General features: G+C 50.7%; 2 protein-coding genes across 11 annotated transcripts in view; one reads left to right on the top strand and one right to left on the bottom strand.

The window, feature by feature from the left end:
* BRD8 (bromodomain containing 8) overlaps positions 1-6,145 on the bottom strand; it is a 21,630-nt gene extending 15,485 nt beyond the window's left edge. For 4 of the 9 annotated variants that reach the window (XM_038413892.2, XM_043520383.1, XM_043520380.1 and 1 more), the window contains exons 1-6: positions 4,970-5,063; positions 4,722-4,818; positions 2,657-2,726; positions 2,053-2,102; positions 567-689; positions 338-418 (exon numbers count right to left, since the gene is read on the bottom strand). In XM_038413892.2, the coding sequence (XP_038269820.1) occupies positions 338-418; positions 567-689; positions 2,053-2,102; positions 2,657-2,726; positions 4,722-4,818; positions 4,970-4,988 (440 nt within the window). In that variant the 5' untranslated portion in view covers positions 4,989-5,063. Of the gene's footprint in view, positions 1-337; positions 459-566; positions 690-2,052; positions 2,103-2,656; positions 2,727-4,721; positions 4,819-4,969; positions 5,066-6,095 lie in introns of those variants that run through there. The other 5 variants (XM_038413887.1, XM_038413893.1, XM_043520384.1 and 2 more) reach the window with 4 other exon arrangements.
* Positions 5,052-16,100, top strand: KIF20A (kinesin family member 20A). Of its 2 annotated transcripts, none has more exons than XM_043520385.1 (19): positions 5,052-5,254; positions 6,121-6,299; positions 7,598-7,687; positions 7,886-8,005; positions 8,290-8,428; positions 8,513-8,700; positions 8,781-8,925; positions 9,706-9,906; positions 10,279-10,390; positions 10,527-10,598; positions 11,189-11,332; positions 11,419-11,584; positions 11,714-11,878; positions 12,527-12,666; positions 12,794-12,896; positions 13,927-14,131; positions 14,657-14,748; positions 15,081-15,218; positions 15,492-16,100. In XM_043520385.1, exons 2-19 carry the CDS (start codon positions 6,138-6,140, stop codon positions 15,810-15,812), a joined length of 2,703 nt encoding a protein of 900 aa, XP_043376320.1. In that variant the 5' UTR covers positions 5,052-5,254; positions 6,121-6,137; the 3' UTR covers positions 15,813-16,100. The 2 variants fall into 2 exon arrangements, with proteins under 2 accessions (XP_043376320.1, XP_038269823.1); XM_038413895.2 differs by having other exon boundaries at positions 6,116-6,299.

Raw genomic sequence — 16,100 nt, 5'->3', positions numbered from 1 at the left:
AAGGAGTATCAGGCTCCAGTCAGGGAATGAAAGACATTCCAGGGAGTCTCACTCAGCTCTACACCCAAGATGATGCCAACAGGATACTGCAAGCCTGCACCAGGCTCCTTATGCCAATGCTGGAGAGCTCCAAGAGACACTCCATATTGGCTTGCGCTCCCATTCCAAATTTAACCCTTCAAAGCCAGAGCATCTGTCCAGCTTAGCTACTCCTCCCAAGCCTGAGAGTGCAATGATTGAAAGAGACAGAGAGAAGGGGGAATATCCCCAAGCCCAAAGGCTCTGAGAAGTACAATCTCAGGGGGAATTGGAACAGGGAAATAATAAGATAACCCACACCACAATGTCATTGCACAGCTCCTCCAGTCTGCTATCCATGTGCCCAGCCTGGATCAGCTCTGCATCCTTCTTCAGCTGCCTGCAGACAGACACAGCACCACTTCAGCTCCACACCAAGCCTGCAATGTACACCCTTCAGTTCCCTCTGCTGTACTCTCTCTCTCTCAGGGCAGCTTTGCTGCCCACAGCCTTCAGTCAGACCAGAACCTGATCCCTCTAATATGTACCTATACTTCTCCTGTGTCTCCTTGATAACTTTCTTCAACTCCTCAACTCGTTCTGCTGTCAGTTTCCGCACGATGACATCTTCCACGGTTTCCACCACCTCCCCTTTCTCACCACGTTTTCTCCTACAGAACAAGGACAGGAAAATGATACAAGCACCAACCACAGGAGTCCCCAGTCCTCCTATAAAAACCGTCTGCTGCCCACACAACCCCACCATTCCAGCCATGCCCTATCAGATTCTTCCTTACCAACTAACCTGGTCCCCAGCTCACCTCTTCCAGTATTTTCTCTGGGAAAAGAAGGGGAACTCACACTGCTCAAACACCCTCCTGCTGACCTAGCCAGAAGAAGATGCAGAAAACCCCATCACGGGGCAAGTTTCTTCCTATCTTCAAACAAAAAGGGGATGAAGCAGGAGGGTTTGCCTTCCTGTCAAATTTTTACCCTAGCTAGTATAACTTTAGATAAGATTCTTACTATCCATAAATGCTCAATCCCTCTCTTGAATTCTACTCTGTTTCAGTAACATGTGCAGTGAATTCCACATGCTAATGATGTGTAGCATGAAAAACAAACAAACAAAAACTATTATGAAATGTTAACACCCAATGAAATTAGAGGGAAAAAGGGCCAGCATAAGCACCCTAGCTCAGAACTTGGGCCTATGACAAGCACAGACTGAAACATTTCAGTCTGAACTGTTGCAGTGTTAGTATAGATGGAAAGAACAGGAGGTTCAGTTGCTCCTCCTTGCACAATCCCAAAATGCTATGGGTATATAAAGAGCAGTATACAACGAGAAGTGGAAAAAGCTTGAAACTTGCTGGTTAACATGCACTGACTTTTATAATCCCAGATTCCTTTCTTATTCCGAGCTGCAGTTTTATGCATACAGCTTTTGGTTTATATGGTCAATGCATGTGATCAAGACTTTTTTGAATTAAAAGCCAAAACTATTTGGGTACAACACCAGTGCCATATATTTTATGAAATACGTCCTTGTTTAATATTACTGTCTTACTGGGATGCATTATGTTACATTATCTTTCTAACTGTGGACTGCAACTACCATAAAATGCTACTTTGGGGAGCTTTGCTGGGAATTGTGGCCAAGATAATTCAGGAGCTCCACAATGCGCTATATTATAAAGGTTGTGGGAAGTGATATACATGAATGAACAGTACCATTTCAGGAATAAGTGTTACAGTAACCAGTTACAGAAACTTTTAGATCTGAAAGGGTCTAGTCCTCTAAAGTAGGAAACTGGATGAACAGAAAGAGCATTCTAGGTGAACATTCCTATGCTTCCTTCCCAGCTGCTCCTCCCTTGGCAGCAGTCACCCTCCCTGCCCAGATATCACATCTAGATTTCCCTGTTCCTGCCTGCTCTTCCTTTAACAGTGTGGGCAAATGCACTGCCAGATAGACTGTTGAGCCCTCCAAGAGCTGTTGCAGAAGCCACATTCCTCATCCTTTGCACTCACTTGGGGGTCTCCGTGGTCTCCAGAAGCTCCGAATACTGAGATGCACAGTGCTAGGGAAAAAAAACAAAGGGAGTTAGAGCACACAGAGAACAGTCATCACAGACAATTCTATTAGCAAAGCTCATGTGGGCACTGGGCTCCCCTCTTCAAAGATCTATCACCCACTGAGCGTGTTCAGAGGTATGGATGGGGATACAGCTGCACACATTGAGTCACATTTATGACTGCAAGTGGGTTCAATGTACCAGGATTTACTCCCACTCCACTCTCTGCTCCTGTCCATACTGATCTGCCAGAGAAGAGAAAAGCAGATTCCCTAACCTAATGTATGTGTTTAAGAAGGGAAATACTACAGTTATGAGCAGCAATAGCAGGATGTTCTCAGAGTTAGTACAAGCCAAGAATATCTCAAAGGTATTGGGTTGGCTAGAACAGGACCAAGCCCAGTTCTTCATAGGACATAACTGGGACTAGAAAAATCTCCTCCAGATAAACACCTCCTCCCCTGATATCTCAAGTTACTGACCTTCAAGCAGCCATACTCCCAGAAGCCAGTCTTGGCAAGTTGTAGCCCCTTTCCAAAACTCAAAAGCCAGCATCTTACCTTCTGAGAGAACCAGTCAGGTGGGCGGCCTGGCTCTGCAAAGGGTTTGATAGCTCTGCTGACTGATACCCTGCAAGAAAGAGCAGGTAAATGACTGGAAACTTGCCTTCCTGTCCTCACCAATACATGGTGGAAGGGTGCTAGTCTGCATCACTGCTCACTTGGCCATAGCATATGTAATGTACAGAACTTTCCTAGCTACTTAAGAGCATAAGCTCTTTGGAAGAGGTACTGTTTTGTACAAGTCCTAGCACAACAGGGTGCTGGTCCCCGACTTGGGTCCTAGATACTTTCATAATACAAATAATAAGTTAGCTAGTACATTCCTGGGAATTGTCCAGTTTTAGCCCTAGGTCTGTTGAAGGTATCTGCTCATTTCCAAACAAACTAAAGCTTCCTTTGGAAGAAAGTGAGTTTCAGACTCCTGAGAATACCCTAAAGACAACATTACGCTCACTCTACAAAAACATGCACAGTCGAGGAAAAAACTATGGTAATAAGTAGGGCTGCCAATTAATTGCCGTTAACTAAAAAAAATTAATGATTAATTGCAATTTTAACTGCACTATTAAATAATAGAATACCAACTGAAATTTATTAAATATTTTGGATGTTTCCCTACATTTTCATATATACTGTATTGTGTTGTAACTGAAATCAAACTATATATTATTTTTGATTATTTTATCATTTTTACAGTGCAAATATTTGTAGTGTTTTTCAATTCACCTCATACAAGTACTGTAGTGCAATCTCTATTCTGGAAGTTGAACTTACAAATGTAGAATTATGTATAACAAAAAGCTGCTTTTAAAAATAAAACTCAAAATTTTAATTCCTACAAGTCCACTCAGTCCTACTTCTTGTTCAGCCAATCACAAACACAAACAAGTTTGTTTACATTTACAGGAGATAATGCTGCCCTCTTCTTATCTACACATGTCCCCTGGAATGGTAGTTCAAGCATGAAGGGACACATGAATATTTAGCATGTAAATATCTTGCAATGCCAGTTACAACAGTGCCATGAGAACACCCGTTCTCACTTTAAGGTGACATTGTAAACAAGAAGCAGACAGCATTATCTCTAAAAAATGTAAACTTGTTTGTCTGAGCTATTGGCAGAACAAGGAGGACTGAGTGGACTTGCAGGCTTTCAAATTTTGCCTTGTTTTATTTTTGAATGCAGCTTTTTTGTACATAATTCTACATTTGTAAGTTCAACTTCCATGATAAAGAGATTGGACTACAGGACTTATATTAGGTGAATTGAAAAATACGATTTCTTTTGTTTTTTTACAGTGCAAATACTTGTGATCAAAAATAAATACAAAGTGAGCACTGTACACTTCCTATTTTGTTTAATGACAGGTTTCAGAGTAGCAGCCGTGTCAGTCTGTATTCGCAAAAAGAAAAGGAGTACTTGTGACACCTTAGAGACCAACAAATTTATTAGAGCTTAAGCTTTCGTGAGCTACAGCTCACTTCATCGGATGCATCTGTAGCTCACGAAAGCTTATGCTCTAATAAATTTGTTAGTCTCTAAGGTGCCACAAGTACTCCTTTTCTTTTTCCTATTTTATTGTAATTGAAATCAATATATTTGAAAATGAAAACACATCCAAAAGAATTTAAATAAATGGTATTCTATTATTGTTTAACAGTGCGATCACTCACATGATTAATTTTCTTAATCGCTTGACAGCCCTAGTTACAAGTCTTGAAAGACACAGTTAAGGGATCCAGCCAATTGCCATTGTGGATAGTCGTTCAATTCTCAACACCACTCTACTCGCTGTCAGCCCTTCCCGGACATAGCCCAGCTGCTCAGTCACTACTACTGGTCCTTATACCTGTAGCGAAGATTTCCGGGAGACGCTCTCCTTGCTTGCTCACAGCAGGAGGTATGGCAGGAGCAGATGGTTTGTGAATCGGCGCTTTCTTTGGTCAGCGTAAACTCCACCAACCCTACCGCGGCTCGGGTTCTGGAGTGAGCGAGGCTACGGCGCGTGAGGGCAGCACCCGGGAGACGGATTTTAGCCGTTGAGAGACTCTTGCCACTTACCAGTTCTGGTCCCCACTCCGCATGACGGAGGAGGCGAGGCAGAGCTTCTCCCGGACGGACCATGGCTCCGTGGGGCCGGCGCCCAGCAGCTTGTGCTCTGCCAGGCAGAAGGGAAAACTCAGGGTGCTGCGGAGGGACGGTGGGGTCCCCTCCCTCCTCCAGAGCCCCCCACCCTATTCCCCCCGGCCCCGTCCCCGCGAGCCCCGTCCCGGCAGGTGGCACCTCCCCGCCGCGCGCCCCTCACTCACTCCCTGTCCCGGCGGCCATTTTCCCCGATAGCCCCACCACGAGAAGGGGGGGTGGGGGGCCAAGCGCAAAGCTCGCCGGGAAACGCTCACTCACCGGCCTGCAGGCACCCACGGGCGGCTGGGAAATAAACGCGGTCTCCTTGCCCCGCCCCCAGCCTCGCTCTGACTCCCTCAGCCCCGTCCCAGCCTGTGATTGGCGGTAGGGCTGCTCGCGTTCTGATTGGTTAAGCGGGCAGACCGCGAGGTTTGAACAAGCTGCAGGACGGAGTCGCCCCCAAATCTAAAGTGAGCGGGGGGCTGTGAGCAGGTGGGGGGGCATGGCCGGAGGGGGCGTGTTGGGGGTGGTCACGGGCTGGCGGGAGCGGGGCGGGGGCCCGGGCCGAGGGGGGGGGTCACGGGCTGGCGGGAGCGGGGCGGGGGCCCGGGCCGAGGGGGGGGGGTCACGGGCTGGCGGGAGCGGGGCGGGGGCCCGGGCCGAGGGGGGGGGTCACGGGCTGCCGGGAGCGGGGCGGGGGCCCGGGCCGAGGAGGGGGGGTCACGGGCTGCCGGGAGCGGGGGGGGGCCGGGGCCGAGGAGGGGGGGTCACGGGCTGGCGGGAGCGGGGGGGGGCCGGGGCCGAGGGGGGGGTGGTCACGGGCTGGCGGGAGCGGGGGGGGGCCGGGGCCGGGGGGGGGGGGGCACGGGCTGGCGGGAGCGGGGGGGGCCGGGGCCGAGGGGGGGGGGTCACGGGCTGGCGGGAGCGGGGCGGGGGCCCGGGCCGAGGGGGGGGGAGTCACGGGCTGGCGGGAGCGGGGGGGGGCCGGGGCCGAGGGGGGGTGGTCACGGGCTGGCGGGAGCGGGGGGGGCCGGGGCCGAGGGGGGGGGTCACGGGCTGGCGGGAGCGGGGCGGGGGCCCGGGCCGAGGGGGGGGGAGTCACGGGCTGGCGGGAGCGGGGGGGGCCGGGGCCGAGGGGGGGTGGTCACGGGCTGGCGGGAGCGGGGGGGGCCGGGGCCGAGGGGGGGTGGTCACGGGCTGGCGGGAGCGGGGGGGCGCGGGGCCGAGGGGGGGTGGTCATGGGCTGGGGCTGGGACTGGGGGTGGGTGGTCGGGGCTGGGTGAGAAGGTCAGGGAATGCAGTCGAGCTCACCTTGTCTATTCCCCTTCCTGGTCGGAGCCACCTGTGGGGACCATGGCCCAGGGACTCCTCTCCCCGCAGGGGCTGCTCTCTGATGAGGAGGTCACAGCCTCGCCCCTGCTCGAATCCACAGCTGCGGAGTTTGGGTCCGGCCTGCGTAAAGATTTGCTATCGGATTTCTCTGCTATTTCCCCAAGCCTGGGGGAATCCCAGCAGGTGAGTGGACTGTAGAAAGGTGGAATGGTGTTAAGACTGCTTAATGCTTTTGTTTTTGGAGCTTTGATGTTCTCACTGCTAGCAGCTAGCATAGCCTGCTAATTTAGCAGACCTCCCTGGTTCTTGTAGAGAAAGACCACAGACGCAGTTCCATGATAGGTTTCAGAGTAGCAGCCGTGTTAGTCTGTATTCGCAAAAAGAAAAGGAGTACTTGTGGCACCTTAGAGACTAACAAATTTAGCTTTTGTGAGCTACAGATGCATCCGATGAAGTGAGCTGTAGCTCACGAAAGCTTATGCTCTAATAAATTTGTTAGTCTCTAAGGTGCCACAAGTACTCCTTTTCTTTTTGCGAATACAGACTAACACGGCTGCTACTCTGAAACCTGTGAGTCCACTAACAGTGAAGTACAGCCTTATAATCCTGTAACCTAACAGTACCATTTTGACAACTGGGGCTCCCTGCAATTTGGCAAGGCTACTCATTTTATACTCTAATACTAATTAACATTAAACTGCTCTTTACCATAATTCTATTTCTATCACCTTCTTACTGGCTTTTTTTATTATACATTATTTAAATTAACATCTGCACCAATGTCTTTCCCATACTATCAATATAGATAGCATTTTAATAAATTCACAATTCTCAAACCTTATAACCAAAACATAACCCTGGGTCATGCACTTGCTAACTTTTATTTTCCCATAATATTTTGTTTCCAACTTACCTCTAGCTTTCTCACTGTAATAACTTCAGTTTCTCATACTCCTCTATACTTAGGCCCAAAACCTAACTTCTGCTTATTTCGTCATCTAAACCATTCTACAGGCCAGAGCCAGAATAAGTCCAGGGATCAAACAAGAGTCAGGTCTGGAACACCCATGAGTCAGGAAGTCATTCAGTTGCTCAGTCAACTTCCTGTGCCTCCTTCTGGCTTAAATAGTATGGTCTGGCCCGGGGCACGTCATTATCCCCAATCAGGATCTGTGTGGGTGGTGCCTCTGATGGGGTGAGAGTTGTGCTAGTTCTTCACTTCCAGTACTGCTGGATGCGCTGCCTAGTGGCTGCCTGGGAACCCAGTGGATGTGCCTGAGCAAGCTTATTTTTTGAACTTCTGGAGCACTTGAGGCTGATTCTGGAGCAGGTACCAGTAAAGTGCCCAGAAGCTTCTGAAGCATGAATCCTATGAGCTACCTGTGCTGCATGCTATGGTTCCCATTAGTGCACTGAATTTGACAGAACTTTCTGGTACTTCCCCAGTGGCTGATGTATTTAACCTGTGCGGGGTTTTGCAGGCTGCATCTGAGGACAATAATGGGAAAGTGAAGGTGTATCTGAGAGTCCGGCCCCTGAAGCCATCTGAGCTGGAGAAACAGGAGGATCAGGTGAGAGCCTGGGGCCAAGCAGGAGCTGCATGTGGAAAATACAAGAATCCATTTCCCCAACCCACTGGGAACAGGGTGGTTGTGCTGCAAGTGGAGATTCCATAACCTCATGCTGTGTCTGTGTGGTGGAGTCGCGGGTGGGGGGAAGATTTCTCTTCTGAGCCACTCTGATGATGGAGTTTTGTTTGTACCCCTCAGGGCTGTGTCTGTATTGAGAATTCAGAGACCCTCCTTCTGAGAGCGCCCCAGGACTCTTTCACCATGCGGAGCACTGCACGGGGCGTAGGCCAGGCAGTGCATAAATTCACCTTCACCCAGGTAGGTGCTCAGGCCCAGATCATGCAACCTGCCTTAGAGGGATTTGTTTCTCTCTAAAGAAACATGTAACCATAAATGAACTAGATCAAGCATAACTGGCAGCGTGTGCTCAGGAAAGGCTGGGACTGGAATAGTTGATAGGGCTGTGTGTCAGGCTTGAGGAGTATTGGCAAAGAGGGAGCAGGGGGAAGGGCAGCACTGGAATAGCAGTGGGTGCTTCAGCCAAGGGAGGGAAGCCACTATGTGGTGTCATCCTTACTCCCCTGTGGTGTTTGTGGTTGCAGATCTTTGGGGCAGAGGTGGGGCAGAAGGCATTCTTTGATGAAACGATGGGCGAAGTGCTAAAGGATGTACTCCATGGGCAGAACTGGCTGGTTTACACCTATGGCATCACCAATTCTGGGAAGACACACACCATCCAGGGTAAGAGGAGCCCTTGCTATCCAGTGATAGGTTGATGATTTCTGCCAGTATGAGTGCTCAGCTTGCTGCTGCTCTCTCCTCCAGGGAGCAGCAAAGATGGTGGGATTCTGCCTCGCTCCCTAGCTGTCATCTTTAATAGTGTGGAGGATCGGCTCTACAAGGCTATGGATCTGAAACCTTCGCTTTCCAGTGAGGTGGCCTGGCTGGACAGCAAACAGGTGCATCAGGAGGAGACCAAGAAGCTGGTCCTGCTGTGTGGGGGGCTGCAGGAGGTGAGTGTCTCTTCTGGGTCTCAGGGCAGGTAGGAGAGCATGTTGGTTGTGTTGGACTCACACTGTCCATGGTTTTCCAGGAGGAAGTGCTGACTCCACTGAAGAAGAGCCACAGTGCAGAGTCCCAGCTCCAGGCTGCCACTAGTGCCAGTTTTGACAGTGGGGTTGGTGGCCTCTCTTCTACCAGCCAGTTTGCCAACCAGTTGAGCATCAGCCAGCTAGAAGGTACATCCAGCGCCCTGCTATCCTTTGCCACCCATTCCTGGATTGGGGAGGAGTGGATTTTGCACCCTTGTTATTGGATAGTTGTGCTGTGGGAGGGGCAGTAAGGATTCTGCATTCTCTGGGGCTCCCTGTTTCTCTTGGGGGAAGCTCTGTGTTTGGGAAATTTTGGGCTCTCTTCTGTGTTCTGTAAGTTGCCCACCTATATCATCCTGGGGCAAAAATCAACATGAAAGAAATAGACATGCCCCTCCCACAAGGGGGTACCTACCTGAGCAGCTGAGTGTTCCACCACACCCAGCTGGCCAATGGCTTGGGCTCTGTCAGACTACTAAGGAAGCAGGCTCTGGAGCTGAGGGGCCCCACTGAAAGAACTTGTCCCCTAGATTGGGAAACCTAGGGACAGTCAGCTGATCTCATCTGATAGACTTGAACCCAAGGAGAGTAGGGAATCTTGGGTAGCCAGGACCAAAGCCATAGAGGGATCAAGTATAGAAGGTTGTGTGCTCCCCCAGTTCTCCAGATCAGAGACAGGGCATGTAGGAAGTTCTTGACAAGGGAAAGATGTGAGAGCTAAGGGGATACCTAGCATATCCTGGCTTGAAGTCCGTGCTGGGGGTTGGGGACTCCCAGGCAGGGCATATGGAGTGCATTTTGGGCTGGGGTAGAGAGTTTCTGTTGGGCGAGGGGGTGTCTGCAGCCTCTCCCAGTCCCAAGCTATTCAGCTGGGACATACTGGGCACTGCTGCAATTACTACCCTCCTTTTTATCTCTCCCTCCCAGAGCTGGGTCCTCGCTGGGCTGACCCAGACCGCATCTCACTCCTCACCATGGGGGATGTGCAGGTCTCCATCTGGGTCTCCTTCTTTGAGATTTACAATGAGCAGATCTATGACTTGCTGGAGGTGCCGTTGCCTGGCCAGTACCGCAAAAGGCAGATGCTGCGGCTGTGCGAAGACCAGACTGGCAGCCCCTATGTGAAAGGTAAAGCTACCCAGTCTTGTGCTCTGGGGATATCTGGGGAAGGGCCTTGCCAGCTCAGGTTTAGATTGAAGGGAGCTATAGACCGAGCGGGTGACAGAGCAGTAACTTGGGGGTGGAGGATGTAATGTGTGTGGAAAGGGGCACCAATGGGGAAGGGAGCGTGCTCTGTGGTATCTTATACCCAGTCAGCTGCTCCTCCCAGTTGTGCTGTTGTGCTAATGTTTGGTCCCTGCAATGGATAATGTTGAGGGAGCTCAGACTGGCTCCTGGTAATGGAGCCTGGGCTGAGGTAGGTAGTCAGTGCCTGAGAGGGCAACCCTGGCATCTGTCACTCTCCCAGTTGCCTGGCCTGATCTGTGTCTGCTCTTTCAGATCTGAACTGGATCAATGTCCAAGATGCTGATGAGGCCTGGAAGCTCCTGAAACTGGGGCGGAAAAACCAGAGCTTTGCCTGCACCCACTTGAATGAGAACTCCAGCCGCAGGTCTGAGACAGGGAAGAGGATTGGTCTGGTGTGGTGGTGGTCTTATTCTGAGGCTGGGAGCTGTGGAACTGGGGTGTTTTCCAGGAGCATTTGATGCATGTTCCTTTCAAGCTTCTTTTGTCTTTGCTCCCTGCAGTCACAGCGTCTTCTCAATTCGGATTCTGCACTTAAAGGGAAGCAGCAGTGAGATGCTCCCCAAAATCAGCGAGTGAGTCCTGCACTACTTTGTATGGGACAGGGAAGTTGGCAGCTCCTGTGTGCTCATAATTCTCCCATTTTTGCTGCTGTTAAGGATGGGGGTTTGCTGTTGGGGTTGGCAATTGGGTCGGGGGAGAAAGGGGAACTGCTATGAGAGGTGTTGGAAAGCACCATCTGAGTCACCAGCTCCCCACTGAATTGGTGTGAATAGGGTGTCTTGCTCCCATCTCAGGGATTGTGGGGTTCCCTGTGGCTGAGCTGCTGTTAATGGATTTGCCTACTAGCAATGTAATAAACTACAGATGCGAGTTGGCTCTGTGCTTGGAAAGCAGCTGCCACCATGGAATCAGGGATTTCTGGCTGTCTTGGTCCCCCATTCTGATTTTGGTGGCAGTGTTGACTGGCCTCTAGGTTTGTAATGACAGCTACCCCATCAGCTGTCCTGGGGCCCAAGCAGCTTCTGCACCTTCTCAAAGAAACTGGAAGATGGGCTTTTAAGGGGAGGGTGATCTTAGAGCAGGGATCATGGGATATTTGGAGTGTGGGTTGGGGCAGAGCCAGTGGGACCAGATCACAGATATCTCTCTGGGCTTTCCTCAGGTTGTCCCTCTGTGACCTCGCTGGCTCAGAGCGCTGCAAGAACCAGAAAAGCGGGGACCGCATGAAGGAGGCAAATAACATCAACACCTCCCTGCACACGCTCGGCCGCTGCATCGCTGCCCTGCGCCAGAACCAGCAGTCAAAGTGAGTGCACAGGAGACGAGGGGGAGGAAGAGGATTCCCCAAGTGCTTGGCTTTTGGGCTGAGCAGGTTCTCTTCTCTCCCTTTAGGCTGAAGCAGAGTGTTGTTCCCTTCCGGGACAGCAAGCTGACCCGTGTGTTTCAAGGCTTCTTCACGGGACGTGGGCGTTCCTGCATGATTGTCAACATTAACCAGTGCGCATCCACGTATGATGAGACCCTGCATGTGGCCAAGTTCTCAGCCATAGCCAGCCAGGTCAGTGGGCCAGTGCCTAGGGGCCAGGGTGCCCAGTAGTGCAGAAGTCGCTCTGGATCTTCCAAGAGCCTGTAGCCTGGTCCACGGGCCTTGTGGGGTCATAACCGTGGACTTCTTTTGTCTCTTCAGCTTGTTCAAGTGCCTCCCACAAAGCTGGCACTGCCGTCTATCCAATCATTAATCAAGGAACACACGAGGCGAGACAGTAGGAGTTTAGGGGCAGGCTCAAAGCAAGAAGTGGAGACTGATGAAGAGAGCGATGATGTTGCAGAAGTGTCCATGTATGATAAGGAGGTGGGTGATGGTTTATCTTGTACCCTGTGAAGCCACCCTGACCTGCAGGGATGGAGGGGTGAGTTGGTCTCAGCCCCAGCCTTTGGGAGCAGGGAGGTGGGACTGGAGCTCAGGCACTGTAAATTATTGGGAATGGGAACAGCTCCAGATGGCTGCCAGCACAACTATTGAATCAGTGAACGCTGGGAGGGTCAGAGAACCATTAGTACTAAGCCTCACAGGTTCCCTCAATACACAACGGACACTTGCATCCATGTCTCAAATCAACTTGGACATGACACTGTCCCATGAGTGGAGCATCTGCTGACCAGGAAAGGGCACCAACTGACAGCAAAGGGCTACTGGAAAGTGTGGAGTTAGCCTCATTTAACAATCTGCCCAATAGGAAAAGGGTACTAAGCAGCAGATCCACTGACTCAGTGATGTGAAATTGGGAGGAATTGCAAATCCTAGTGAGGACAAATAATGCACAGTAAGAACGATACTCGGCCCTTCACAAAGAGCAGGGAGTGAACAGTAATTCAGTGGCAGAACCAAGATCAAGGACCAGCCCAATGAAACCTCTACTGGGCCAGGGAAACCTTTTCTATGCTTGGATTCCCTGATGCATAGGTAGAAGGCTCACATCATCTTGTGTCCTCCTTGCAGGACCTTCCGCGAGCGGTGGAGGTTCTGTGGGATCTTCTGGTGCAGGAGCGGCAGGACAGGATGCATCTGGAAATGCGCCTCCGTGAGGAGCTCTGCAATGAGATGCTAGAGCAGCTGCAACAAAAGGAGCAGTGGTGCAGGTACCGTCATACTGCAAGGGAAATGGGAACTCATCTCTGCTAATCACCCCTCAACTCTGAGCCTTCCCTATACATCTCTGATCTGGTACACATGGCATCAATGTCACATTGTGCCTTCTCTCTGCAGCCAACACTTGGACACGCAGAAGGAGCTACTGGTGGAACTGTATGAGGATAAACTGAACAATCTGAAGGAGTCACTGACTGATTATTACCAGGAGAGGATTCAGGTATATGTGGGGGAAAATGGACCCACTGTAGGGAGGGGGCATGAGGAAACCAGGCTTGGGAGTAGAGCCAGAGATGTGAGAAGAGCTTGTCTGAGCCCAGGAATCTTCTGTGACTCTCACAATAGCAAGGCTTTCCAGCCTCCCATTTGGTGCTTTTATGTGACCGCTCCAATTGTATCTTCTGCTCCTCCCTACAGGCCTTGGGGTCTGGCTAGTCCCCAGTTCCAACTTCTTGGCTGCTATTTTATGTAGCACAGCATCATGGTCTGCTTGGGCCTAATTTTTGGGCCCAAACTGGACCAAAACGTAAGCAGGTTGAGTTACCACTCGACCTGAGCCAGAGCTGCAGGCACCACCATCTCCTGCCCTGGGGTCAGCATGCTGGGACCTGTTGTGCGTGCTCTACGGAGTGAGAGGCGCTGGGTCTCCTTGGCGCACTTGCTCCATAGCATGTGCAGTGCAGCCAGGTGGTGGCAGTGGGCAGGAGCCGAGCACACAGCTGTTACTGACCCACCCTTGAGAGGGTCTAGTTTTTACTCACCTGAACCAGCCTTGACACTTGTCATCAGGTCCCATTTGGTTGCAGGGCTCTAGCACGGCCACTGCTGGGCCAGGGCTAACAGGCAGCCAGTCTGCTGAAAAACAGCATCTTTGCTTCCTGTGTTCTGAGCACGTTGCAAACACACCCTCCAATCTTAGTGTACATTCTGGAGAAAATAGTAAAATTGACAGATTAATGTTAAGGATTGGTAGACTTCTCTTCCCACCTATTCTTATTGACGATGGTGGGTAGCTACAGAACTGTTTGGTTTCATTCAATTGAGCAGGCGGGTGTCTGGGGATATGCTGCAGACCCCTCTTAAAGGTGCAGATCTATAAAATACCCAGCTGGGAGTAGCTGGAAGCTGTGTGTATGTTACAATTTAGTGAACTGCAGCCCACATGCCACTTAGGTTTCCTCATGGGAAAGTTTGGCACCTCTTCCCAGTAACGGGGCTTGGCTCTGAGCAAATCCACCCTTCCTCCTCAGGAGCGTGATGAAAAGATTGAAGAGCTGGAGGCTGCTCTGCAGGAAGCAAAGCTACAGTCAGAGGCCCTGGAGAGGAAACAGCAGGAGCAGCCCCTGCGCAGATCAAAACGAGTAGTAGCAGCTACATGCACTCTGCAGCAGGAGCTGCTGGAAGTTAAAGACAAGCTGGAGCAATGTCAATCAGAGCTGAATACCGCTACTGCAGGTGTGGCATTAGTGCCTTGGTGGCTCTGAATGGGGCTTGGGTTCTCCTCAAAGAGCTCTGATTAGGAATGTGCTCAAGGCAGTGGGACTGGGAATCTTGAGACCAGAGTTCTGGTCCCAGCTCTACCATGTGACCAGCCACTTCACTTCTATGTGCTGCTACTTCACCCACCCTTTGTTGATGTACATAAAGATGGTGTTTGGGGCAGAGATTCTCCCTATATGTACAAATAGTGTCTAGCCTACTGGGGCATCTAGGCACTGTAAATAAGAGTTGGGGGGCAGAGTTGAGAAGAAATTTCCCTCACCCAAATAAAAGGAAAAGCCCTGAGTATGAGGAGTCTCAAATGGAGCAGTTCTAGATCTGAACAGCCTGACCTGTGCAATTCTAAAGTTTTGGTTCAGTTCACCTGTTGCTGCTTCCAGGTGTTTCACAGGGCTCTGGATTATACAGAACCTAGATCTCTGTGCTGGGGTATGTGCATGAGATGTTCTTTTTCCCCACTCTGCTCCTGGTTGTTTTCAGAGTTGCATAGATACCAGAAGCAGCTGGAACCACCACCTTCTGCCAAACCCCTCACTCTGGATGTGGACAGGAAGCTGGAGGATGGACAAAAGGTAACTGTACCCCTATAAGGATATGGGAACCCCTTTGGAGGGCTCTTACCAGTTCACAATCAGCACTGTGTATTTCATGATCACCTGCTTAGCTTCAGCCACACACTTATGGAAGCCAGTGTTCTGCTGGTAACATTCTCCTCTGGAGTGTGGGGTGTATTGCCTCCCCAGTTGTTCAGGGAGCTGCTGTACTGATCCTTGCTCCAGTGGGAACTTTGAGGGGTGAGATGTAGGTCAGGGCTGCTGTGGTATGGCTTTGCCTTGAGGACTGAGTGTTTGTGTCCTGCCTTGCTGAGTCTCTTGCTTGGACTGAATTTCCCACCCTCCTGCAGAATGTGAAGCTGCTGCGGTCAGAGCTGCAAAGACTCGGGGAGTCTCTCCAGGCTGCTGAGAGAGCATGTTGTCACACTACAAGTGCAGGAAAACTTCGAGAAGCCCTCTGTGCCTGTGATGACATCCTGGCTAGACAGGTAATGTGATAATTGCTCTTTGGGGGGGCTTACATGGGATTTAGCCTAGGCACTTGAATGTCACCAAAAACTTGGCTGCTTAAATCGATGGAAGTATATGTTTAGTGGGGGCAGGATGGAGAATAGAAAGGACTCCCATGTCTGTTTCCCCTTCCTTTCTCAGTTGGTGAAGGGAAGATCAGGATAAAGAAAGCCACCAGTTAGTACTGTCCCTTGTTATTCCATGGGACCATATGTGTAAGAGTAACCATAGTGCCGGCTTCCCCCTCTCAGGACCAAACACTGGCGGAGTTGCAAAACAACATGATGTTGGTGAAGCTAGATCTGCGGAAGAAGGCAACCTGCATTGCTGAACAGTACCATACTGTGCAGAAGCTCCAGGCCCCTTCAACATCTACTTTAAAGAAACGATTCTGTGCTAATAGGGAAAACCTGCAGCCAAGTCAGCCTCCTGGCAAGAAACCCTTCCTGCATGGCTTTCTGTCCCGCTCACCTGCACATCCTCGTATGGCAGAGAGCAGCCCCTATAGCCGTATCCTGCGTGCCCGGCGATCACCAGTGCTCAAGGCCCTGCCCCCTAGTAAAAAATATTAAGTGGGGCCTGTGGGTGAGTTGACCCACCAGCAAGGAATTACTTTCCCTGTCTATGTGTATAAACTACCATAGTTAGTAATTCTTCACGGGCTTGTGCAAACACTGCATGTAACTCCCAAAGATGGCTTCAGGTAGCCTACTCTGTTTCAGGCCAGCTGCTACTCCAGTCTCTATGGAATAGGGCCTCAGGTCCAAACTCTAACATTACCTTGCCTCTCAACTTGTGTATTCTGTTACATGGTCTATGCATGACAAATATACAAACTTAGTGTTTTACTTGTGCAAAAA

The sequence above is a fragment of the Dermochelys coriacea genome, chromosome 8 (genome assembly GCF_009764565.3).
Source record: "Dermochelys coriacea isolate rDerCor1 chromosome 8, rDerCor1.pri.v4, whole genome shotgun sequence".
NCBI classification, from domain to species: domain Eukaryota; kingdom Metazoa; phylum Chordata; order Testudines; family Dermochelyidae; genus Dermochelys; species Dermochelys coriacea.
This window is presented reverse-complemented; position numbering and strand designations above follow the sequence as displayed.